Source organism: Schistocerca nitens, chromosome 1 (genome assembly GCF_023898315.1).
Source record: "Schistocerca nitens isolate TAMUIC-IGC-003100 chromosome 1, iqSchNite1.1, whole genome shotgun sequence".
Classification (NCBI taxonomy): domain Eukaryota; kingdom Metazoa; phylum Arthropoda; class Insecta; order Orthoptera; family Acrididae; genus Schistocerca; species Schistocerca nitens.
Genome location: NC_064614.1, coordinates 253,600,578 through 253,628,438, shown reverse-complemented (window position 1 = coordinate 253,628,438; position 27,861 = coordinate 253,600,578). Strand labels below are relative to the sequence as shown.

Here is a 27,861-nt window from a genome sequence, read left to right as displayed (position 1 = left end):
AACAAGGAAACAAGTGGTTTGTGATTCGTAACAAGATGAAATTTGGATCCATAGACAAAAACACCAAACTTATGAAGAGCATAAATAATGGCCAAAGCTTCTTTTTCAATTTGAGAATACTTTTATTGGGCATCCGTGAGCGTTTTGGAGGTATAAGCAATGGGTTGTTCCGAACCATCAGAAAAACGGTGCACAAGGACTGCACTGACCCCGTACTGAGACATGTCCATGGCAAGAACAAGATGTTGGCCAGGTCGATAAGTAGCCAGGCACAGGGCCTGTTTCAGCATAGTCTTCAATTTCTGGAAAGCCGCATCGCATGATGCGGACCAGTGAAAAGGCACGTTTTTATGCAACAGGCGATGCAACAGCTGAGCCACCGAAGCCACAGATGGTAAAAACTTGTGATAGTATGCTATTTTCCCCAAGAAGGCCTGCAGTTCTTTAACAGATGTAGGGTGAGGAAGGGCATCGATCACACCGACACTTTGCTGAAGCGGACGAATACCATACCGAGAGAGTTGAAACCCCAAGTACGTGATAGATGCCTGAAAAAATTGTGATTTCTGAAGATTACACTTAAGACCGGCAGTCTGTAAGACATGAAAAAGTGTGCAGAGATTTTGAAGATGTTCTTCAGTGGTGGAGCCAGTGACAACAATATCGTCCATGTAATTGATACACCCAGGGATAGGGCTGGTAGAAATCCTTGGGTAACAGAAGAAATATTGAATTTAATTGATGAAAGGAGAAAATATAAAAATGCAGTAAATGAAGCAGGCAAAAAGGAATACAAACGTCTCAAAAATGAGATCGACAGGAAGTGCAAAATGGCTAAGCAGGGATGGCTAGAGGACAAATGTAAGGATGTAGAGGCTTATCTCACTAGGGGTAAGATAGATACTGCCTACAGGAAAATTAAAGAGACCTTTGGAGATAAGAGAACCACTTGTATGAACATCAAGAGCTCAGATGGAAACCCAGTTCTAAGCAAAGAAGGGAAAGCAGAAAGCTGGAAGGAGTATATACAGGGTCTGTACAAGGGTGATGTACTTGAGGACAATATTATGGAAATGGAAGAGGATGTAGATGAAGATGAAATGGGAGATACGATACTGCGTGAAGAGTTTGACAGAGCACTGAAAGACCTGAGTCGAAACAAGGCCCCCGGAGTAGACAACATTCCATTAGAACTACTGACAGCCTTGGGAGAGCCAGTCCTGACAAAACTCTACCATCTGGTGAGCAAGATGTATGAAACAGGCGAAATACCCTCAGACTTCAAGAAGAATATAATAATTCCAATCCCAAAGAAAGCAGGTGTCGACAGATGTGAGAATTACCGAACTATCAGTTTAATAAGCCACAGCTGCAAAATACTAACACGAATTCTTAACAGACGAATGGAAAAACTAGTAGAAGCTGACCTTGGGGAAGATCAGTTTGGATTCCGTAGAAATACTGGAACATGTGAGGCAATACTGACCTTACGACCTATCTTAGAAGAAAGATTAAGGAAAGGCAAACCTACGTTTCTAGCATTTGTAGACTTAGAGAAAGCTTTTGACAATGTTGACTGGAATACTCTCTTTCAAATTCTAAAGGTAGCAGGGGTAAAATACAGGGAGCGAAAGGCTATTTACAATTTGTACAGAATCCAGATGGAAGTTATAAGAGTCGAGGGACATGAAAGGGAAGCAGTGGTTGGGAAGGGAGTAAGACAGGGTTGTAGCCTCTCCCCGATGTTATTCAATCTGTATATTGAGCAAGCAGTAAAGGAAACAAAAGAAAAATTTGGATTAGGTATTAAAATCCACGGAGAAGAAATAAAAACTTTGAGGTTCGCCGATGACATTCTAATTCTGTCAGAGACAGCAAAGTACTTGGAAGAGCATTTGAACGGAATGGACAGTGTCTTGAAAGGAGGATACAAGATGAACATCAACAAAAGCAAAACGAGGATAATGGAATGTAGTCGAATTAAGTTGGGTGATGCTGAGGGAATTAGATTGGGAAATGAGACACTTAAAGTAGTAAAGGAGTTCTGCTACTTGGGGAGGAAAATAACTGATGATGGTTGAAGTAGAGAGGATATAAAATGTAGACTGGCAATGGCAAGGAAAGCATTTCTGAAGAAGAGAAATTTGTTAACATCGAGTATAGATTTAAGTGTCAGGAAGCCATTTCTGAAAGTATTTGTATGGAGTGTAGCCATGTATGGAAGTGAAACATGGACAGTAAATAGTTTGGACAAGAAGAGAATAGAAGCTTTCGAAATGTGGTGCTACAGAAGAATGCTGAAGATTAGATGGGTAGATCACATAACTAATGAGGAGGTGTTGAATAGGATTGGGGAGAAGAGGAGTTTGTGGCACAACTTCACCAGAAGAAGGAATCGGTTGGTAGGACATGTTCTGAGGCATCAAGGGATCACCAATTTAGTATTGGAGGGCAGCGTGGAGGGTAAAAATTGTAGGGGGAGACGAAGAGATGAATACACTAAGCAGATTCAGAAGGATGTAGGTTGCAGTAGGTACTGGGAGATGAAGAAGCTTGCACAGGATAGAGTAGCATGGAGAGCTGCATCAAACCAGTCTCAGGACTGGAGACCACAACAACAACAACAGGGATAGGGAGCAATAATTGTTCCAAGAATCGCTGAAAGAGAGCAGGGGTGCTAGCAACCCCAAATGGCAAGCATTGGTATTGATAGAGGCCGAAAGGCATGATAAGGACCAGAAACTGCTGGGAAGCAGCATCGAGAGGAAGTTGATGATAAGCCTCTGACAGGTCAATTTTAGAAAAATACTAGTATCCAGCAAGTTTAGTGAACAGTTCTTCAGGACGGGGCATAGGGTAAGTATCGATGAGGCATTGAGCATTTACTGTGGCTTTGAAATAGCCACAGAGACGAATATCACCATTTGGCTTAGCAATGACAACGACAGGAGAGGACCACTCACTGGAAGTGACAGGAAGCAAGACCCCTGAAGTAGTAAGACGATCCAACTCCCGTTTTACCCGATCACGAAGGGCCGCAGGAATGAGCCGAGCCCGAAAAAACTTAGGCCGAGCAGTGGGTTTGAGTGTGATATGAGCTTCAAAGTCATTTGCATGGCCTAACCCAGGAGAAAAAAGGGATGAAAATGTCATCGACAAGGAACCCAGTTGAGCATAAGGAATAGCATCAGAGACAATATTGACAGAATCATCAATGGAGAACCCAAAAACGCGAAAGGCATCGAAACCAAAAAGATTTTCTCTGTTGCTCTGGTCGACCACAAATATGGGAACAGTGCAAACGATGGATTTGTAAGATACCTCAGCATTAAACTGTCCCAAGAGAGAAATCTTCTGTTTATTGTACGTCCGTAATTGCCGAGTGACAGGTGACAGGAGTGGAGAACCCAACTGAAGATACGTCTGAGAATTAATTATAGTGGCAGCAGAACCGGTATCCACTTGCATACAAACATCTCGACCAAGGATTTGGACAGTGAAGAATAACTTCCCTGAAAGGGAAGAAGTACAATTGACAGACAACACAGAATCAGAATCAGCGTCATGTTCATGAACATCATGTATGCGGTCGGATTTGCAAACGGAAGACACATGACCTTTCTTTTTGCAATTGTGACACACAGCCCTACGTTGGGGACAATCCTCGTGTGAAAGTTTCGTAAGACACCGCAGACATGAAGGAAGTTGCCGGGGGTTGTGCTGCAGTTTCTTAGCGGCTTGTTTACGGCTACGCCGAGGCTGCGCGTGGGAGTGCACTGCGGCCATATCGGCCGGCGGGGACGGGCCGCATGCGTCGTCAACAGTGCACAGAGGTTGTATTTCCCCAACATCAACCCACGCCTCTATTTGCGCCCCAGCGGTGCGAGAAATTTCAAAAGACTGCGCAATGGAGAAAACTTCATCTAGAGACGGATTCGCCAACTGAAGGGCACATTGCCGAACTTCTTTGTCGGGTGCCGACCAGATAATAGCATCCCATACCATGGAATTGGCATAGGATTATTTGTGAATGTCAGTAACAAATTGACCCTTTCAACTGAGACCGTGAAGTTCAGCAGCGCAAGTGCGATAGGATTGATGTGGCTGTTTTTGACAACGATAAAAGGCAACACGAAAGGCTACCACATGCGTTTGCTTTTGAAAATAGACAGACAGAAGTGAGCACATTTCAGCAAAGGACAAAGATGCAGGACCCTTCAAAGGAGCCATTTGTGACAACAACCAATACGTTTGAGGTGAAATCCAGGAAAGGAACAGAGACTTACATGGTTGTTCATCCATGACATGAAATGCCAAGAAGTGCTGTCGAAGACGTTTTTTGTAATCAGACCAGTCTTCTGCCATCTTGTCGTAAGGAGGAAAAGGAGGTACAGCCAACGACGAGAAACACCCCGCATTTGATGCCGCGACAAAATCGTGAATCGCTGCTGTTAGAAGCATTTGCTGTTCAAGGAGATCTAGCCATGGAACCCTGTGGGTCAACAGTGAAAAGGAAAAATCGACTACCTCGTCGCCAATTGTTATAACGTCAAGTTTAACAATATATATTTCAGAACGACACAACACGTATAAGTCACAGAGTAAGTTGACAAGCAAAACATGTGTACGCATTAGCATTCGAATGAGCACTGAGTCCCAGTCTAGCAGCCACTGCTCAGCTGGCCGCTTAGGTGGTGCAGCTGCTGCATGGCTGGCAGACAGCGCTGCACGTAGAGGACACACGTAATTGCGCGGCGGCGCTTTGAATGATCAGCGAGTCACAACAATAAATATATAAGAAGTGACAAAAGGAAAAAAAGGGATGATGCAGAACCATCATATATCGACCTTACAATATGTGCATCTATCCAGATGTACATATGTCTTTATTCCTCTCCCCATCTCATGAAGGCCTTCACAGACAGGCAATAACCCCCCCCCCCCCCTACCCATCTCCAAACATAGTCCACAAACAGATTTCCTGTGGCGTATCCTCACACATCCTCATTCCCCCCATCAACCCTAAGAATCAACTACAAAGGAGCCTCCCCCCCCCCCTCCCAATCTGTTACCTAATATCATCCTGCAATGGAAAAATTGAACCATACTCCTTGCCAGGGCTTTGATAAACTCTCATCAAGCCCTGAAATGAGGGACACCATACCCAGAAATCTTCCCATTCCTCCTAAAGCAGTGTTCCATCACCCACTCAATCTGCACAACATCCTAGTCCATCCCTATACCACTCCCAATTCAGAGTACTTGCCACAGGGATATATATTGTGATGGTAGACTAAGGTGCAAATGTGCCTGAAGCACACCACCCAGCACATCCTACTTGAACCCTGTCACAGGCCTATCCTATCCCATCAGAGGCAGGGCCACCCATGAAACAAGCATATCATATTCCAGCTGTACTGCAATCATCGCACAGCAATTTATGTGGGCATGACCACCAACCTGCTGTCCAACAGAATGAATGGCTGCCACCAAAATGTAGTCAAGAACAAAGTTGAACCCCCAGTGGCACAACACACCACTTAGCACAACATGAGGAGTTCAGTGGTTGCTTCACAATCTGTGCCATCTGGATCCTTCCAGCCAACACCAGATTTTCTGAACACCGTAATGCGTGTTTTCCTTACAACAAATACTTCACTGCCATAATCCTTTAGGCCTCAGCCTCTGCTAACTTACTGTCTTGACACCTCCTACCCAACAGTTTCATCACCCTCTCTACTGTCGCTCCTTCCTAGGCTGTGTCTCCATTTCATCTTGATCATGCTCCATACCTCACCTTGTTCCTGCAGCTGCCACCACTCCCTCCAGTATTTCTATTTTACACACCTCCTGCCTCCCAGCAAGCTTCTAGCTACCCACCACTAACTCCTTCTCGTGCTACCTGCTCCCCCCCTCCCCCCCCCCCCTCTCACTCTCTCTCTCTCTCTCTCTCTCTCTCTCTCTCTCTCTCTCTCTCTCTCTCTCTCTCTCTCTCTCGTGTGTGTGTGTGTGTGGGTGTGGGTGTGTGTGTGTGTGTGTGTGTACTGTAGCTTGTCAATGCATTTCTTCTGAAAGCTAACAAAGTTTTCATTGTCTTTTGTGTGTGCCTGTCAGTGACTCAATGCCTCTGCTACCAAGCTGGTCCTGTGTAAGCAAAGATATACATGAAAAAAAAAAAAAAAAACAAAGAGGCTCCAAATACCTGCAGCCAATTTAATAATGGAACATTAGTGGATATAAGTAAACTTGGAAGAAGATTTCACACAACTCATGACCTCCACCTCAACATAGTGGGAGAGAATTTAATTACCTGCAAGATTTTATGAATAGTAGGTAAAAAATTAAACCTGGAGCATTATATTTCAGAAGTTGTACCTCTCAAGGACAAAAGTAATGTGTTTTATTCTACAAACAAGAAATGTTGGGTAACAGAAGTGCAAGGAGCCAACTACAACACAAATGAGGCTACCACATGGACTTCCTAGGGGGCAGAAAGCACTCAGAGGTCAATGAGACAAAAGACAACTCCAAGCAAGTGCACATATGGTTTTTGTGGACAGAATCTCTCCAAGCAGAGATGAGATATGTGATGTAATTAAAATGGCCTTAGGAAATTTTGATGTTAATTTAAAATCTAGTAGACAAATAAATTGTAGGGACAAGTCTCTTTCTATACACCACCAGAACGTCCAGTCAGTCACAGACAATGTTTTAAGATTGAGGTCTTACTAAATATTGAACTTAGTTTTGTCAGTGTTCTATGTCTCTCAGATTACTGGTTAAAGGCAGATCTGATTGATTCACTTTCAGTACCATGCTACACACTTGCAAATTACTCCTGTGGAAGAAATCACAAAAATAGTAGTACTACTGTTTTAACTGAAACTTAGATACAAAACTATTGACAGTTTTGCGTACTTCATTGAAGAAAAGTTTGAAGCAACAGATGTACAAATCAGTGGTGCAAATACAACTCACTTATTGCTCTGCTAATGGGAATTTTGAGTTATTTTTCAATAAACCTGAAACATTGCTTAGTATGATACATGTAAGCATGAAATAAACAGCAATATGTAGGCAGTTAAGCACCTTTCCTTGGAACAAGCATGAGAAAAAACTATCACTCAACCATATAAATACTTTTGATTTAAACCAAACTAACAATTAGAATAAGAATTACCAAAACTACTGTTACTACTGTGGCCCAGATATTTGCAAACACAATTTATACTGCAAAATGCATAAATATAAATACAAGAGATCATGAAGTGCAAGTGGTAACCCTCTCAGACTATTTACTGCCAAACCAACATGATAAGGAAACCATGACTAAGAAATTTCAACACATAGAGTGTAGAAATGTTCAATCACTTATTGTCAAGAGAGAGATGGGAAGATGCATTACACCAACAAAAACTTTGAAAAGTTTTGAACAGTCCTAAGTATGTATTTATGACAACCACTTTCTGTGATCTTTAATCCAGTGGAGTTTGCAAACAGACATCTCACAAATCTATCTTAGAAAAGTAACTTCCTGCACCAAACCTGTCCAAGAGTTCCTCAGGGCGAGGTGACAGGTAAGTGTCAGCTACTGTCTGTGGGTTGACTATAGGCTTGAAGTCAACACAAATGCAAATGCGATCAGAAGGCTTAGGCAGCAAAACAAGAGGACTTGCCCATTCACTAGCTTGAATGGGAGCAATTACACCATTCTCTTGCAGTTCTTTCAATCCCTCATGGTACCATACTATGCCAGCCTTTGCAGGGGCCATCTAGAGAAATCATTTCCAGCCAACCAGAATCCCAAACCCTTCACCTACTTCAGATTCATTGATGACATCTTCGTGATCTAGATCGGGGATTCCTCCAGAACCTCAACACCTTCTCCCCCATTCACTTCACCTGTTTGTCCTGAATCCAAAAAACCAACTTCCTTGATGTTCACCTCCACTTCAAAGATGGCCACATCAGTTCCTCCATCCATATCAAACCTACCAGTCACTAGCATACTTCCACTATGGCAACTACCACACACTCCATACCAAGAATTCCCTTCCATACAGCATAGTCACTTGCACTCATTGCATCTATAGTGATGTGCAGTCCATCTCAAAACATACTAAGGGACTCACTGAGGCCTTCACAGACAGTAATTATCATTCCAATCTTGTATAGGAACAGATCTTCCATGCCGTATTTCTCCAGTCACCCACCAGCTGCCAAAGTTCCACCATATGGCCACACAGGAATACTCCTTTTATGACTCAGTACCAGCCAGGACAGGAGCAAATGATTGACATTCTCCGCCAGGGTTTCAACAACCTCTCATCACGCCCTGAAATGAGAATTGTGCTACCCAATACCCTCCTCACCCTTCCCACAGTGGTATCCTGCCACTCTCCAAGTCTACACAATATCCTCATCAATTCCTACACAACCCCTGCTCTAAACCCCTTGCCTCTTGGCTCATATCCCTATAATAGACCTAGATGCAAGACCTGTCCCATACAGCCTCCCACCACCACGTACTTCAGTCCAGTCACAAGCATCACCTATCCCATCAAAGCCACAGCCACCTGTGAAACAAAGTCATGTGATCGACAGGCTAATCTGCAACCACTGTGCCTTATTCTATGTTGGCATGACAACCAAAAAGCTGTCTGTTTGCATCAGTGGCCACTGACAAACTGTGGGCATGGAAGAACTGGACCACCCATTTGCTGAACATGCTGCCCAACACAACATTCTTTATTTTAATGACAGCCTGTGCTCTCTGGATCCTTCCTATCAACACCAGCTTATCTGTATAGTGCAGGTGGGAACTTTCCACCCCCCACCCCCCCCCCCACCTATACCCTGCTCTCCCTCCTCTTCCCTGCCCCAGCCTCCTCCTTACCCTCACCAACTGGGATGTTTCTCTCATCACACACAGTTGCATGTAGTCTGGCCCGGCAGCCAGAGGGAGTGGTCATGTGTGTGTGAACTGTGTTTGCATGATGTATGTGTGTGTGTGTGTGTGTGTGTGTGTGTGTGTGTGTGTGTGTTTTGTGTGTGTGTGTGTGTGCATGAGCCTTTCTATGCATGCATGCAAGGGTGTGTAGGTGGCCATTCACATGCATGTGCATTGCTGTGCTTGCTCAGGTGCAAATGACATCCCACAATCTGCAGAGATTTTCTGAATGAATAACAAATTTCAATCCAGTGAGTGGTCTTCTGTAATCCTAACTATTTAAATACATATTATTCTATTTGTTTTCTGTAGGCATTTCATATACTTATATGAACTCTAATAACAGTTTTCAAAAATAAACTTAGATGGCTTGATTTACTTTTCCTTGTCTGATAACATTATTACTGTGATTCTTCAGTTTCTCCCAGCGTATTTGTTGCTCGAACAGTCCACGGGTATACTGCCAGTTCATAGTGTCCAACGGGCCGCCTGCCCTCAGGAGCTCAGTTCATCAGCGCACCTGATGATGGCGACATGTCTGATCACCGAAATATTGTGCCCGTTGGACACAATGAACCGGCAGTATACCCGTGGACTGTTCGAGCAACATTATTACTAGTCTGTAACTGTGCCAAGAACATCATTACTGCTTTATTAACTGTATTAATTGTTTACAGGGTTTCCTTGTGGCACTTCTTTATTGTTTCTTGAATTCAGAGGTCAGGACAGAGCTAAATAAGACACCTTTCCAGTGGCCCCAAAGAAGACGAAGGAACACCAATGCTAGCGATGGTATGATATGTAGAATGTAGTGTTGTAGCTGCTGATTTTTTGTGAAGCACTAGAGTCCATTCAGATGGTTGTATACTACTTATATTTTATTTCATGAGTATGTCAGTGACAACAGTATAGAAGCTCACAGAAGACAATGAGATTTGCACAGTGTACATGCCTCAAATGTTGTGTTACTTCATAGCTTTGTACATGGCTTTCTAACAAAAGTTTTGAAACTGCTACATCAATGAAGCAATTGACAATAATCCCACTGCATTTTTCTCTGTATTTGTTTTTATCATCTTCAGCACAGTTGTTGTTCTATTGGATAGCTTTGCACAAAGTGACAAGTTTTAGAGTATAATTTTTGTCTTCAGGCGATATTAACTGTTACAGTACAATAAAATCACAATAAAAGGAAAATTTAATTCAGCACTCTGTAAAATTACAAAGAGATGGAATAATTAGACAGTACTTACCTTTATGAGATGAAATTCCCAGGTACTTGTTGAAATAAATTCTTCAGTGTAAAAGAAACTACACCCATCTTCCAAGCCTTACATGTTCTTTTCTCAGGGAGGAAAGAGGAATAGAGTACATCTCACCTTGCAGTATACGTAACCTTCCAAACTACTCTGTTTCACCTCTCTTATTCTGTTAGACATACAATACACTGAAGCACGAACACGCCAACTTAATTTGTCTATGCCCTGAGAAAGATTGCTGTGGCACAGTCAAAGAATCAACTGTTTTGGTATTTTAGCATTTTAATTATTTTGTAAGCTAAAACTGAAGTGTATGGAGAAGGATTTTAGTGAAATTAATAATGACTGTGGAAATCCATATATTTATAGAAATTAATTTTCAGTTAAAACTTGTACATAAATTCTTTTAATTTTAATATATAAAATACTAATTTCATTTAAAATTATAAACCACAGTCTTTAAGGTATTAGTAGTGTAGAATAAATAAGTTTAGCTTTAGCCAAATAAAAGGAAGTATTTTTAATTCAATGCAGAGTGTCTGTGATGGAAAGGGTCTTAGGAGAGGAAGGAGTGTGCATTCAGTTTGCTTTTGATACTAGTTTTTTTTTCTTTTTATAGATGAAATTAACCATTTCTACAGCCATGTTGTACTGTCAATGTACTCCAGGCATCAGTGGTAAAGAGATATGGGAAATGGTAACATCTAATAGAGTGAACCGGTATAGGATATGGAAAAGAGGCTTGACCTGTTGCTTCAGTCAGACATAGATGAGCATCAGGTAATGCAGTTGTAGACAGGTCACAATAAAATTTCAGCAAGAGAAAGAAAGTTTTGTTGTTAGGCAGTTACGCTAGAGATGTTGATCAACTGTTGGATGATCCTGGAGCTTGAATAACTGCTAATATTAGTTCCTGAGTAAGTGATATTAAAAAGGAAATGGAGAAGGCAAGTACTGTCATGACTTGTAAAATATCAAAGGTTACCAATGCCACAACAGGGTACTTTTAATTGTATGGAGGGCAGATGGAAACCATCTTCTAAGAGATGTTAAGACTGAGACAAATATTCACTTTGAGAAACTAACTGGACACCATAATCCTAGTATACTGTAATCATGCAAACAGCTTATAGTCAAATATTTACAGTGATTGTGATGTCCCTCGCCTCCAGTTGAAATTGAATAAGTGTAAAATGTGAAAGACCAGCTACTCTAATTACATCATAATATCTAAAAACTGTGACTTAGAATAATGAACTATTTATTTGGATTGATTTGTTAGTGTCATCATGTGCAGTTGAAATAATCTGCTCTCAGAAAATCATGTGACCACTGTTATAGTTTTAACTGGTATTATAGGATTTAGGTAAATTCGTATTTTAGCAGTAGAACTGTACTTCTCTACAGTGGGTATGAAGAAAGGTATTCAATAAAATATCACACATTTAAGTACAATGGCATTAATAAACTCTGCTCAGACACCATCCAGAGACACATAAAACAAAAGTAGAATTTCATAACAAATCATTTATGCCAGTAACTCCATGCAGAGCAACTGCAGAAAATTTTTGCCTATTCATAACTAACTGCAAGGCTATATATAACAATGCAAAACAGATAATGGTTGCTGATGATTTAAATATACATTTTCAAAAAGCTCATATACTGGTAGTAAGAATTTATTCCAGTTACTAACATTAGAATCTGATTTATTTTGTACCATAAGCTTTTCAATAAGTTTAGTTAATTGCTGTCAGTGATGTGGCTTGCTTGTCTCAGCAATACAGACAGCCATACTGTGTGTGCAACCACAACAAAGAGATATCTGTTGAGAGGCAAGACAAACATATGGTTCTGGAAATGGGCAGTAGCCTTTTCAGTAGTTGAAGGGGCAACAGTCTGTATGTTTGACTGATCTGGCATTGTAACATCAAACAAAATGGCCTTGTTGTGCTGTTAATGCAAATATCTGAAAGCAAGTGGAAACTGCAGCCTTAATGTTTTCCCAGGGCAAGCAGCCCTACTGTATGGTTAAATGATGAAGGTGTCCTCTTGGGTAAAATATTCTGGAGATAAAATAGTCCCCCTTTTGGATCTCCAGGTGTGGCTACTTAGGAGAATCTCATCATCAGGAGAAACAAAATTTGTGTTATATGGATTGGATGTGGAATGTTACACCCCTAATTGGACAGCTAGGTTAGAGAATTTTAAAAGGGAAATTGATAGGTTGAAGTTATATATAGTGCAAATTAGTGAAGTTTGGTGGCAAGAAGAACAGGACTTCTGGTCATGTGAATACGGGGTTATAAATAGAAAATCAACTCAGGATAATGCAGGAGTGGATTTAATAATGAATAAGAAAATATGAATGCAGGTAAGATAGTATGAACAGCATAGTGAACACATTACCATAGCCAAGATTTACACAACCCACCACAGTAAAACAAGTGTATGCCAACTATCCCTGCAGAATATGAAGAGATTTAAAAAATGTATCATGTGATAAAAGAAATTATTGGAATACTTAAGGGATACAAAAATTTCATTGTGTTGTGGACTGAAATTTGTTGGTAGGAAAAGTAAAAGGAGGAAAAATAGTAGATGAATATTGACTGGGGGAAAGAAATGAATGAGAAAGCTGCTGTAGAATTTTGTACAGAGTATAATTTAATCATTGTAAACCCTTGGTTTGAGAAACGTGAAAGATGACTGTATGTGTGGAAGAGAGCTGGAAGGTTTCATATTGACTTTATACTATTGTAAGTCAGAGATTTTGGAACCAGATTTTAAACTCTAAGGCATTTCTAGGGGCAAATGTGGACTCTGACCACAATGTATTGCTTATCAACTGTAGATTAAAGCTGAAGAAGGAGATGGGACTTAGACAAGTTGAAAGAACCAGACGTTTCAGAGGCTGAATTGGGAAAAGGAATACAGTAGAACTCGAATGAAGCAGGTGAAAAGGAATAAAATCGTCTTGAAATGAGACTGACAGGAAGTGCAAAACGGCTGATCAGGAATATCTGGAGGACAAACGTAATTATTGAGGATCATATTTCATTAGAAGGAAGACAGACACTGCCTGCAGGAAAATTCAAGAGGATTTTTGAGAAAATAAAAGCAGCAGTATGAATATCCAGATCTCAGATGGAAAACTAGTCCTAAGCAAAGAAGGAAAGCTGAAAGGTGGAAGCAGTATATAGAGGGCCTATACAAGGGAGATGAAATTGAAGGCAATCAAAATAACTGATGACAGCCAAAGTAGAGAGGATATAAATAGCAGACTGACAAAGGTAAGAAATGTGTTTCTGAAGAAGAGAAATTTGTTAAAACTGAGTATAGATTTAATTGTTAGGAAGTCTTTTCTGAAGGTATTTGTCTGGAATGTAGTCATGTATGGAAGTGAAACAGGGACAGTAGCACAGTTCAGATACGAACAGAATAGATGCTTTTGAAATGTGGTGCTACAGAATAATACTGAAGATTAGATGGTAAGTTACATAGCTGATGAGGAGGTACTGAATATAATTGGGGAGACAAGGGATTTGTGGCACAACCTGAGTAAAAACAGGGATTGATTGATAGGACACAACCTGAGACATCAAGAGATCTCCATTTTAGTATTGGAGGGAAATACTGGAGTAAAAATCATAGAGGGGAGCAAGAGATGGATCAAAAAGCAGATGCAGAAGGATATAGGTTGCAGTAATTATTTGGATGTGAAGAGGTTTTCACAGATAAAGTAGCAGACCAGTCTTCGGATTGAAGAGAACAGTAACAACAGCAGCAGCAGCTAACTGCTGATTAATTGACAGGTATAATTAACATTCATATTACAAAATCACTAGTCAAGTCTCAGATTGTGTCATGCAGTTCCTATGTTAAGTATTAATACTGATTAAGATGCAACATCTACTAAATCTGACATCAAGAAATCTATGAATTAACCAGTAGTTGAGTATCTTAGGAAACTGCTCGGGGTCATAAGCTCAGAAATTGTATACTTTAATTAAAAATATAATGCACTTATTAATGAAGTCTTCATCTTATGCAATATTTATGTTCCCCAAAATAAAATCAGTTCTAACCAACATTTACATGAAAACCTCTAAGGATAAAGGTATCTTGTAAATCAAAAGGATAAATGATTCATCAAAGATCTGGAGCACTCTTAAAGTGGTGTGATGTTTGCTGATAGTATTATTACACTGATAAAGCGGCCAGACACATCCACAGCAGACACAGCTAGGAGAATAGTAGAATAGGCTTGTAACTGGTTCACAACATACAGTGTAGCTCTTAATCTTACAAAAACTCATATAATTCAATTCCCATGAAACGAAAATGACCTGCAGTTACTAACAATAGAGACCAGTTGTCCCATACTAACTGAAATCAGACTAACTGTCTGAAATCATAGACTTCCATGTTTGTAAAAAAGTAAAGGTGGATCTATCATGTGAATAAGTTAACTAAAACACTCAGTTCTGCAAACTTTTTTTACTTGGAAGACTCTCTCACTGTGTCAACTGGTTGACAGGATTGTTAGTATACTTTTCATATTTTCACTTAGTACTATATGATTGCTTGCAGTAACAGTATTATATAAAGTTAATAACTGAACAAACTGCAGAACCATCTTCTAACATCATGGCAATCTTATTCTCACTTGCCAACACATTACTCCCTGATGATACTTGTATAAGGTGGCTCTAGTGTCAGCTGTGAACCACTCATACTAGTTGTCAGGATATGTAGGTACTGGGTCCATGAAGAGCAGAAATACACAAACACTGCGTAAATAACTTCCACGTGATTATTCACAAAAAACAGTTTATAGTAACATGCACACCTACACCAACTCATCATGACTTGGTCTGTCACCTTAGCACCTTAACAGGTTCCACTTTGTAGTGAGAAAATAGTTATTCCACATTTAAGCTGTGCTAGATAAAACAGCTATACTGTGTGCAGGTGGCCAGTGACTCGCGCCGTGTAGGTGCTCTGCGGTAGGCATCACATGTACTGACGAAAGTAGTTCATCAGCATTCCAAAATAAGTGGCAGCTTGTACACATGTACACAGGTTTCCACTTTTGTGCAAGCTTCTACCCTTTACACTTCACAATAAGAGTGAATTGAGGATGAGCTGATCCAGTCACAACCGCTGTACTTGTACGAGAGGCAAAATTAATTTCCACAATAATATGAATGAGTGCAGAAAGCAAAGTTCTTAAATACACATGATTTCTGCAATTATAAAAATATTTTTGCAGTTTTTATCAAAATTTTGTACATTTTTAGCTACTCTGATTCTGATGCAGTACATTTAGAAAAAATGGAAAGTAAGCTCATTCAACTCATAGAATCGGGTGTACTGCCGGTGGTCTGCATCTTCCCAACACAATATTTGGACGTCATAACTCAGTGTCTTCATCAGGTGTTCCCTGAGGTGTTCAGTCTCAGGGAACACCTGATGAAGACGCCGAGTTATGACATCGAAATATCATGTTGGGAAGACGCGGACCACCGGCAGTACACCCGATTCTATGAGATGACAACAAATCGCCTGGAAAGTCTTAGAAATTATTAGCTCATTCAACATTAAATTTGATTTCTTGGTTAAAAATGCAGCGCTCATCATTTTGGTGGGAGATGAAATGGTCCAAACATATTGCTTCTCCAGTGGAAACATCATTTCATACAATTCCTTCTCTTTCATTTCACATTTTGTTTGGTCATTAAAATTAAAGTACACTATAATGTTTTTACACACAAGTACCTTTTTACACAACACTTTTATGACAGAAGACATACTAAGTGTGCAATACAAGGTCTTACAGAGACAATTCTGAACTACAGACTTCCTAAGACCAGACTGACTGATTTGGTGAACATTCAGTTGTATATAACAGATAATGATTTTCCAGAATGTTCTAGGAGCTGTTTGTTCAAATTGAAGGTAACAATGACATCTGTTTTTCAAAAACAATGGGAACCTAAGAATTATTTTTATCTTCTTGTATGTATACAAAAATCTGAGATTGAAAATAACCACATGTAAAGGTATGCATATACTTTGTTTTCACATCAGTAAAAATTGTTTTCAAAGAAATTAAGTGTGTCTCTGAAAAATAATGATGTTCTTCATTTAGCAGTAATAAATTTCTGTTTAATATTATGTAAATTAAATGTGGAAAAATTATCAAGTCTACATGACATTTGTTATAAATTTATGGAAAAATAAAACCAACTACTATTTCTCTTTGATAGGCTTGTCCAAAATGAGATCTACAAGATTAATCTTTGCAGTACAATACTTTCACATAATATGATACACATAATACTTTAATAACTTACCAGAAAAATTTTGGAAGGTATAATATTTTGTAAATACTGCAATGTAAAATTTGCTTAGGTAAATATCGTGAATCCTTTACTCTACAAACAAAAACAGATCATACATTAACAAAAAAGGGGTGGATTCACCATTTCAGTAAACTCAGGGTGGTATCAGAAATTTTGGTTGATTTAGAAACCCCATTATCTTTGTTTGCTATACAGGATGATTCATGATGATATGCAAATATTTTAATAACTAAAACCAAAGAAAAAAGTTCATATAAACATTGGTCTGCAAATGTTTAGTTATATAGTTACAGATAATAAAAGATTTTGCCTCAAATTTAGTAACTTCGCTAATATGAAGCCATCCCAAAACTGTACGAGATTAAAGTAAAGCATTATTTCCATTTATATTGTTGTTATTGGTCTGGTTAATCTAATAAAACATGTCCCAGATGTGTATCTGCATTACTTGGTTGCATTATGAATGCAGTAGACGAAATTAGGAATAACTATGTCAAACTGAAACGAGCAACAAAATCTGTTCATACACGTGCAGCTAAATGCATCGAACTCAGTGGAGGCATTTTTGAACATTTATTGTGAATCTATTGTGAAATTGTATATGCACTGTACAACTTGCCGGCCATGGTGGTCTCGCGGTTCTAGGCGCGCAGTCCGGAACCGTGCGACTGCTACGGGCGCAGGTTCGAATCCTGCCTCGGGCATGGATGTGTGTCATGTCCGTAGGTTAGTTAGGTTTAAGTAGTTCTAAGTTCTAGGGGACTGATAACCACAGCAGTTGAGTCCCGTAGTGCTCAGAGCCATTTGAACCATTTTTTTGTACAACTTCCTCAACACTGAACTTTGTTTTTTCCAGTTTAACATGAGTTCACGTGTGCTATGGTATTGATAAAAGCAGATTATCTGACATATTCATACAGTTTCCATTAATGATATTACCATCATTTTTTCAAAATTAAATTCTCTGCAATTTCTGTCGAAAACTTTGTGCAATTGCCTGGAATTTAAAAAACAAAATGGGCCACGTAGTTAAGAAATTAAAAATATTACGAAATTATGTCCTTGCTTCTCTGGATGTTCTGCAAAACTACAGCAGATACACTCCTGGGACATGATTTATTGGATTCACCAGATCAATAATAACATAATAAATTGAAATTGCGCTTTACTTTAACCCCATACAGTTTTGTGATGGCTTCATATTAGCGAAGTTGCTAAATTTCAGGCAAAATCTTTTATTACCTGTACCTCCTTACCTAAACATTTGTGGACCTATGTTTATATGAACTTTTTTCTTTAGTTTTACTTGTAGAATAACATATTAAACTATTTGCATATCTTCACGAATCACCTTGTATATGATAAACGCAAAGGTGTGTTTTATTTTAGTTGTAAAACAAACTCTTGCATTAATCATTTTTATGAATTCTTCTCTTGAATTATATTTATTATATTTAAGCCAAGTTTCTAATTCTTGCAGCAGCAAGAAAGATTGCAACAGGACATGTTGTCATGGTTAGTTGTTGTCCATTTGTGCTTCCACCATTAACGTATTAAATTTCTGCACACTATAATGAGGTTACATAAGGTACCTTTCAGTATGTAATACCTAATTAGAGTTACTGTTGTCTCAGACAGTGGAAAAATATGGAAAAACAGCTAGTTATAACTTTTTTCCTGTCAACTTTGCTTCTACAGTTTTATAAGATGTACATGAATAGCTCCCTTGCTGCACAGAAATCACTCGAAATATTTCTTGTACATCTACCTACTCGTTGTTGTTGTTGTTGTTGTTGTTGTTGTTTTGGTCTTCAGTCCTGACACTGGTTTGATGCAGCTCTCCATGCTACTCTATCCTGCGCAAGCTTCTTCATCTCCCAGTACCTACTGCAACCCACATCCTTCTGAATCTGCTTGGTGTATTCATCTCTTGGTCTCCCTCTACGATTTTTACCCTCCACGCTGCCTTCCAATACTAAATTGGTGATCCCTTGATGCCTCAGAACATGTCCTACCAACTGATCCCTTCTTCTAGTCAAGTTGTGCCACAAACTTCTCTTCTCCCCAATCCTATTCAATACCTCCTCATTAGTTATGTGATCTACCCATCTAATCTTCAGCATTCTTATGTAGCACCACATTTTGAAAGCTTCTATTCTCTTCTTGTCCAAACTATTTATCATCCATGTTTCACTTCCATACATGGCTACACTCCATACAAATACGACCTGACACTTAAATCTATACTCAATGTTAACAAATTTCTCTTCTTCAGAAACGCTTTCCTTCCCATTGCCAGTCTACATTTGATATCCTCTCTACTTTGACCATCATCAGTTATTTTGCTCCCCAAATAGCAGAACTCCTTTACTACTTTAAGTGTCTCATTTCCTAATCTAATTCCCTCAGCATCACCCAACTTAATTCGACTACATTCCATTATCCTCATTTTGCTTTTGTTGATGTTCATCTTGTATCCTCCTTTCAAGACACTGTCCATTCCGTTCAAATGCTCTTCCAAGTCCTTTGCTGTCTCTGACAGAATTAGAATGTCATCGGCGAACCTCAAAGTTTTTATTTCTTCTCCGTGCATTTTAATACCTAATCCAAATTTTTCTTTTGTTTCCTTTACTGCTTGCTCAATATACAGATTGAATAACATCGGGGAGAGGCTGCAACCCTGTCTTACTCCCTTTCCAACCACTGCTTCCCTTTCATGCCCCTCGACTCTTATAACTGCCATCTGGTTTCTGTACAAATTGTAAATAGCCTTTCGCTCCCTGTATTTTACCCCTGCCACCTTCAGAATTTGAAAGAGAATATTTCAGTCAACATTGTCAAAAGCTTTCTCTAAGTCTACAAATGCTAGGAACGTAGGTTTGCCTTTCCTTAATCTAGTTTCTAAGATAAGTCGTAGGGTCAGTATTACCTCACGTCTTCCAATATTTCTATGGAATCCAAATTGATCTTCCCCGAGGTCGGCTTCTACTAGTTTTTCCATTCGTCTGTAAAGAAATCGTGATAGTATTTTGCAGCCGTGACTTATTAAACTGATAGTTCGGTAATTTTCACATCTGTCAACACCTGCTTTCTTTGGGATTGGAATTATTATATTCTTCTTGAAGTCTGAGGGTATTTCGCCTGTCTCATACATCTTGCTCGCCAGATGGTTGAGTTTTGTCAGGACTGGCTCTCCCAAGGCTGTCAGTAGTTCTAATGGAATGTTGTCTACTCCCAAAGCTTTGTTTCGACTCAGGTCTTTCAGTGCTCTGTCAAACTCTTCACGCAGTATCATATCTCCCATTTCATCTTCATCTACATCCTCTTCAATTTCCATAATATTGTCCTCAAGTACATCGCACTTGTATAGACCCTCTATATACTGCTTCCACCTTTCTGCTTTCCCTTCTTTGCTTAGAACTGGGTTTCCACCTGAGCTCTTGATATTCATACAAGTGGTTCTCTTTTCTCCAAAGGTCTCTTTAATTTTCCTGTAGGTAGTATCTATTTTACCCCTTGTGAGATAAGTCTCTATATCCTTACATTTGTCCTCTAGCCATCCCTGCTTAGCCATTTTGCGCTTCCTGTCGATCTCATTTTTGACACGTTTGTATTCCTTTTTGCCTGCTTCATTTACTGCATTTTTATATTTTCTCCTTTCATCAATTAAATTTAATATTTATTCTGTTACCCAAAGATTTCTACTAGCCCTCATCTTTTTACCTACTTGATCCTCTGCTGCCTTCACCACTTCATCCCTCAAAGCTACCCATTCTTCTTCTACTGTATTTCTTTCCCCCATTCTCGTCAATTGTTCCCTTATGCTCTCCCTGAAACTCTGTACAACCTCTGGTTTAGTCAGTTTATCCAGGTTTTGCAGTTTCTTCAGTTTTAATCTACAGTTCATAACCAATAGATTGTGGTCAGAGTCGACATCTGCCCCTGGAAATGTCTTACAATTTAAAAGCTGGTTCCTAAATCTCTGTCTTACCATTATATAATCTATCTGAAACCTGTCAGTATCTCCAGGCATCTTCCATGTATACAATCTTCTTTTATGATTCTTGAACCAAGTGTTAGCTTTTATTAGGTTGTGCTCTGTGCAAAATTCTACCAGGCGGCTTCCTCTTTCATTTCTTACCCCCAATCCATATTCACCTACTACGGTTCCTTCTCTCCCTCTTCCTACTGACGAATTCCAGTCACCCATGACTATAAATTTTTCATCGCCCTTCACTATCTGAATAATTTCTTTTATTTCATCATACATGTCTTCAATTTCTTCGTCATCTGCAGAGCTAGTTGGCATATAAACTTGTACTACTGTGGTAGGCATGGGCTACATATCTATCTTGGCCACAACAGTGCATTCACTATGCTGTTTGTAGTAGCTTACCTGCATTCCTATTTTCCTATTCATTATTAAACCTACTCCTCCATTACCCCTTATTTGATCTTGTATTTATAACCCTGTAGTCACCTGACCAGAAGTCTTGTTCCTCCTGCAACCGAACTTCACTAATTCCCACTATATCTAACCTTAACCTATCCATTTCCCTTTTTAAATTTTCTAACCTACCTGCCCGATTAAGGGATCTGACATTCCACGCTCCGATCCGTAGAACGCCAGTTTTCTTTCTCCTGATAACGATGTCCTCTTGAGTAGTCCCTGCCCGGAGATCCAAATGGGGGACTATTTTACCTCCGGAATATCTTACCCAAGAGGACACCATCATCATTAACCATACAGTAAAGCTGCTTGCCCTCGGGAAAAATTACGGCTGTAGTTTCCCCTTGCTTTCAGCCGTTCGCAGTACCAGCACAGCAAGGCCGTTTTGATTAGTGTTACAAGGCCAGATCAGTCAATCATCCAGACTGTTGCCCCTGCAACTACTGAAAAGGCTGCTGCCCCTCTTCAGGAACCACGCGTTTGTCTGGCCTCTCAACAGATACCCTTCCGTTGTGGTTGCACCTACGGTACGGCTATCTGTATCGCTGAGGCACGCAAGCCTCCCCACCAACGGCAAGGTCCATGGTTCATGGTCCATGGTTTATTGAAATACAAAAATACCTTGATATTGTTTTGTTTTTAGTTCAAGATTTGACATGAACTCTCACTGCTCCGTCTATCACTGTAGCACTTCTATTAACCTCAATAATGTTTCCAATTACTGTGGCTTCCTTGAAAATGATACGACCTCATCAGTCCCAAAAAGTTTCAAGACTGTATTAATAAAAAATAGAGAAACTTTTGGTTTTAACAGTTCAGCTGTTCTACATAGTATTCCTCCACTTGTGCACAATGCACAGCATGTTCATGCAACAATGTGAAACTGTCAGAAAAATCCTCCTTTTAAGATGTTGTTCTACTCACACATCACATTGGCTTGAATGCTGGTTATGTCATCAAAGTTCTGACCCCACATGTGAATTGTTATACACTCCTGGAAATGGAAAAAAGAACATATTGACACCGGTGTGTCAGACCCACCATACTTGCTCCGGACACTGCGAGAGGGCTGTACAAGCAATGATCACACGCACGACACAGCGGACACACCAGGAACCGCGGTGTTGGCCGTCGAATGGCGCTAGCTGCGCAGCATTTGTGCACCGCCGCCGTCAGTGTCAGCCAGTTTGCCGTGGCATACGGAGCTCCATCGCAGTCTTTAACACTGGTAGCATGCCGCGACAGCATGGACGTGAACCATATGTGCAGCTGACGGACTTTGAGCGAGGGCGTATAGTGGGCATGCGGGAGGCCGGGTGGACGTACCGCCGAATTGCTCAACACGTGGGGCGTGAGGTCTCCACAGTACATCGATGTTGTCGCCAGTGGTCGGCGGAAGGTGCACGTGCCCGTCGACCTGGGACCGGACCGCAACGACGCACAGATGCACGCCAAGACCGTAGGATCCTACGCAGTGCCGTAGGGGACCGCACCGCCACTTCCCAGCAAATTAGGGACACTGTTGCTCCTGGGGTATCGGCGAGGACCATTCGCAACCGTCTCCATGAAGCTGGGCTACGGTCCCGCACACCGTTAGGCCGTCTTCCGCTCACGCCCCAACATCGTGCAGCCCGCCTCCAGTGGTGTCGCGACAGGCGTGAATGGAGGGACGAATGGAGACGTGTCGTCTTCAGCGATGAGAGTCGCTTCTGCCTTGGTGCCAATGATGGTCGTATGCGTGTTTGGCGCCGTGCAGGTGAGCGCCACAATCAGGACTGCATACGACCGAGGTACACAGGGCCAACACCCGGCATCATGGAGTGGGGAGCGATCTCCTACACTGGCCGTACACCACTGGTGATCGTCGAGGGGACACTGAATAGTGCACGGTACATCCAAACCGTCATCGAACCCATCGTTCTACCATTCCTAGACCGGCAAGGGAACTTGCTGTTCCAACAGGACAATGCACGTCCGCATGTATCCCGTGCCACCCAACGTGCTCTAGAAGGTGTAAGTCAACTACCCTGGCCAGCAAGATCTCCGGATCTGTCCCCCATTGAGCATGTTTGGGACTGGATGAAGCGTCGTCTCACGCGGTCTGCACGTCCAGCACGAACGCTGGTCCAACTGAGGCGCCAGGTGGAAATGGCATGGCAAGCTGTTCCACAGGACTACATCCAGCATCTCTACGATCGTCTCCATGGGAGAATAGCAGCCTGCATTGCTGCGAAAGGTGGATATACACTGTACTAGTGCCGACATTGTGCATGCTCTGTTGCCTGTGTCTATGTGCCCGTGGTTCTGTCAGTGTGATCATGTGATATATCTGACCCCAGGAATGTGTCAATAAAGTTTCCCCATCCTGGGACAATGAATTCACGGTGTTCTTATTTCAATTTCCAGGAGTGTATTTGGGAATAATAAGAAGTCATTTACCACCAAATCAGGTGAATATGAAGGGCAGTTGAGAGCTGTCACTCATTATGTGCCAGAATCTGCACTACATTTGCAGCCAGGTGAATGGGAGCAATGCCATGCAGCAAGAAGAAATCCCTTCCCTTTCATTGTTGTAGACAAACCATTGAACCATCTTCTGCAACCAATCCATGGCACCCAAGTTATAGTGCAACTTTACAGAGGTGCCAGTAGGAAAAAATTCCCTTTGAATAATGCTATAACATCAACAAGGTGACAAACTATGTCTTCACTCTTGATTTTGTCATTTGCACCTTCTTTGCTCTTGACAAACCATCAAAGAGCTATTCTGCCCTTTGTCTTTTTGTGGTAGGTTTGTTTTGATAACAACAAGTCTCGTCATCTATGATGATTTTTTCAAGAAAAGAAATGTCTGCATTTTTTATTCCAGTCACGTCACAGCAGGTGTACATGCATCACTGTTTTTGTTTGCAAGTTAAAGTGTGTTGGACAAACTTCAAACACACTTTTCTCTTCTTCAAAACATTATGGAGAATGTCTTAAACACTTGTTTTACAGATGTTCAGTTCTTCAACAACAGTTCAGCATGAGACATGGTGGTCATTTTTTAAAAGAGCGAGGATTTTCTCAACATTTTTGTTGTTTGAACTTCAGGGTGTATTGCCTGACCTCTCATTGTCCTTGAGCAACACCTGTCCTTTACAATTTTTAAACAGCTCAAACACTCAACCACAAATTGAATACTTTAAATAATTAGTACGATAAGCCTTTTCCATGGACTCAAATAGCAGCATAGCCACTTTGCTGAGTGAAATTGAATGACTGCTAGTTGCTCCACAGCCATTTATGACACAACAATGTTGACAAACTATGGCCATATGTCCACTACTTAACACTGCCTACTCACAACTGACCAGTGGAATGCATTCTTGTTGTTTACAGCTGTCAGTTCAAGCTGCCAGTGTAGCTACTATGCTGAAGTCATGTACATGTCAGGCATAAAATTAGTCATGGAACTTTTTGGATGGACAGTGAAGTCAGACAACTTCAATGAATTTTTAACAAAGTTTGCAGTAAATTTGCACATTTCTCAGTAAGAGTAACTAACCAAAAGAATGCAGAAAATTGTCTTAGTAATTCAATCAATATAGTCCGTGGACGTAATTCTGATTGGGGAAAAATCATATACGGCTTCCCCAAAGCTCAGTCTTACCCCTGACATTGTTCCTCATATACATAAATGATATTCCGTCTAGTATGCAACAAATAGAATTAGTTTCTTTTGCAGATGACACCAGTGCTTTAAACAATCCAAGCATATAAACATGAACAGAAGTAATGGTACACAGTCTTCTTAAAACTATCAGTGACTCATTTTCTGTGAATGCTGTCACCCTCAATTTTAAAAAGATACAGCATATCCAGTTCTGCACATCTAGGGGTACTACACTAATGATAAGTGTAACACATGGTGAGGAAGTATTATATGGGGTTGATACTTCAATATTCTTGATGAGAATTTAAGCTGGAAAAAACACATTTTGGAACATTATAATTATCAGATTTGAGCTCAGTTTAGTAAACAAATTTCCTGTACTTAATCGAAAACTGTAACATAATATTTCTTGATAGAGAGTTGAAAATTAGTTGAGACATGTAACTCAGAAGACTGTAGACTGATTTTATACTAGTTAGTTAGTTTCAAGTTCATGGATCATTATGCACAATAAATAGTAATGATGTGAAAGAGTCATTTTACATTTACATTGCAGATTGTAAATATGGCTATATGCTGAAACTTATAATTATGTTTTTTCTTCTTTCTTTAAAAAAGAAAATATGCAGAGGTTACCACCTTTTACACATTACAATAATAGAAATTTTGCTACTGAATAGAAGGAGTTATCAGTGAGAAATGTTTTTCAGTTTGTTTTCAAATTTTACTTTGCTGTCTGTCAGACATTTTATATCATTGGGTAAATGATCAAAAATTTTAGTTGCAGCACTGTACACCCCTTTCATGTAAAATACAACATTAATGTGGAGTAATGAACGTCATTTTTCCTTCTGGTATTGTAATTATGTGCATCATTACTCCTTTTCAACTGTAATAGATTATTTACAACAAACTTACTGAGGGCATTAATATACTGTGAACCAGTAGTCATAATGCCCAACTCCTTAAACAGATGACTACAAGATGATTGTGGGTGAGCACAACGTACACTGAAGTGCCAAAGAAACTGGTATAGGCATGTGTATTCAAATACAGAGGTATGTATACAGGCAGAATAAGGCACTGCAGTCAGCAACGCCTATGTAAGACATCAAGTGTTGGCGCAGTTGTTAGATCAGTTACTGCTGCTACAGTGGCAGGTTATCAAGATTTAAATGAGTTTTATTGTGGTGTTATAGTCAGTGTATGAGTGATGTGACACATCATCTCCGAGGTACTGATGAATGGAGATTTTCCCCTGTGACCATTTCATGAGTGTACCATGAACATCAGGAGTCTGGGTTACATCAAATCTCCAACATAGCTGTGGTCGAAAAAAGATCGTGCAAGAATGGAACCAACAATGACTGAAGAGATTCAATCAATGTGACAGAATTGCAAACTTTCCACAAATTGCTACAGATTTCAATGCTTGGCCAACAACAAGTGCGTGAACCTTTCAGTGAAACATCATCGATATGGGCTTTTGGAGCTGAAGGGCCATGCATGTACCCTTGATGACTGCATGACACAGAGATTTACGTTTCACCTTGGCCTGTCAGCACCAACATTGAACTGTTGATGATTGGAAGCATATCGCCTGGTTGGACGAGTCTCATTTCAATTTGTATTGAGCAGATGGACGTGTACAGGTGTGGAGACAATCTCATGAATCCATCGACCCTCTTCTAAGCTTAAACACTTCCACTGGCCACCAAACTCCCTGGACATGAACATTATTGAGCATATCTGGGATACCTTGCAACACGCTGTTCAGAAGAGATCTCCACCCCCTCGTACTCTTACGGATTTATGGACAGCCCTGCAGGATTCGTGGTGTCAGTTCGCTCCAGCACTACTTCAGTCATTAGTCGAGTCCATGCCACATAATGTTGCGGCACTTCTGCATGCTCGTGGGGGCCCAACCCTATATATTAGGGACAAGAAAATTTTGCAAAAACGATAACGTGAAAAATAATGCGAAATTGGCAATTTTTAATGAAATGTCACAAAATTGGCAGTTTTTAAGAAATATGGAGAAATTTGTCATTTTCGCTTGTAAAAAAAATGTTATAAATATGAGGTCGTCAATCTGCCGATTTTCATAACTGCTAGTTATTTAATATCGCAATTGCATTTTGACATCTTATTTCCACAAGGCTTAGGTTGGTGTACCGTCTTAATATACATGATCAATTCCTGCATAGCTATGATCTGATGTCAGAAGTAATATCAAAAGTGCGACAAAAATTGGCAAAAAACAACGAATTTGAAGAAAAATAATACCAAATTTGACAGAAACACTGAATTGATAAAAAACCATAGAATCTGGCAAAAAAGGTAAAATCAAAGTTGGAGAGAAGGGTAACAATGAATTTGGCAAAAATAGCAGCCAATTTGGCGGCAAATACCACCAAATTAAGCAAAAAATAGCAGCAAATTTTCCAAAGAAATAACTGATAGAAAACAACACAAATTTTGAAATAACCTCAAATTTAGCAAAAGAATAAAACCAAAAAGATACAAATGACAAAAGCAGCGATTTTAGCAAAAATAGCACCAAATGGCAAAAACAGCGAAGTTGGCACAAAAACCCGAAACTGACAAAAAAAAAAACACCAAACTTGACAGACAAGTGTTGTGACTAGCCGATCATTCAAAGCGCCGCTGCGCAATTACGCGCATCCTCTATGTGCGGCGCTGTCTGCCAGCCATGCAGCAGCTGCGCCACCTAAGCGGCCAGCCGAGCAGCGGCCGCTAGACTGGGACTCAGTGCTCATTCGAATGCTAACGTGTACACATGTCTTGCTTGTCAACTTACTCTGTGACTTATATATGTTGTGTCGTTCTGAAATATATTTGTTAAACTTGACGTTATAACAACAATGAATGTAACAAAAAGATAAAAAGTTTAAAAACGGCCGAAAATAGCACAAAATTTGGCGAAACAGGGAGATTCATATGAAAATCCAAAATTGGCAAAAAACACCAAACTCGGCAAAAAAAGAATTTGACAAAAAGATAAAAATGACAAAGCAAGCAAAAAATAGCACCAAATTTGCAAAGCCACTTAAACTGGCATGAAAATGCGAAACTGGCAAAAAACAACAAACTCGGCAAAAATTACCCCAAATGTGCAAAAATAGTGACACCTAATTTGTAAAAAAATCACATCAAAT

The 27,861-nt window shown here is 40.1% G+C and overlaps 2 protein-coding genes across 3 annotated transcripts in view; both read left to right on the top strand.

The window, feature by feature from the left end:
* Positions 1-27,861, top strand: part of LOC126247391 (parathyroid hormone/parathyroid hormone-related peptide receptor-like) — a 931,061-nt gene that overhangs the window by 377,583 nt on the left and 525,617 nt on the right. The window lies entirely within an intron of this gene.
* Positions 1-27,861, top strand: part of LOC126247365 (parathyroid hormone/parathyroid hormone-related peptide receptor-like) — a 289,419-nt gene that overhangs the window by 202,104 nt on the left and 59,454 nt on the right. For both annotated transcript variants that reach the window (XM_049948473.1, XM_049948474.1), the window contains exon 11: positions 9,628-9,742. In XM_049948473.1, coding sequence (XP_049804430.1) covers positions 9,628-9,742 — 115 coding nt within the window. The remainder of the gene's footprint in view (positions 1-9,627; positions 9,743-27,861) is intronic.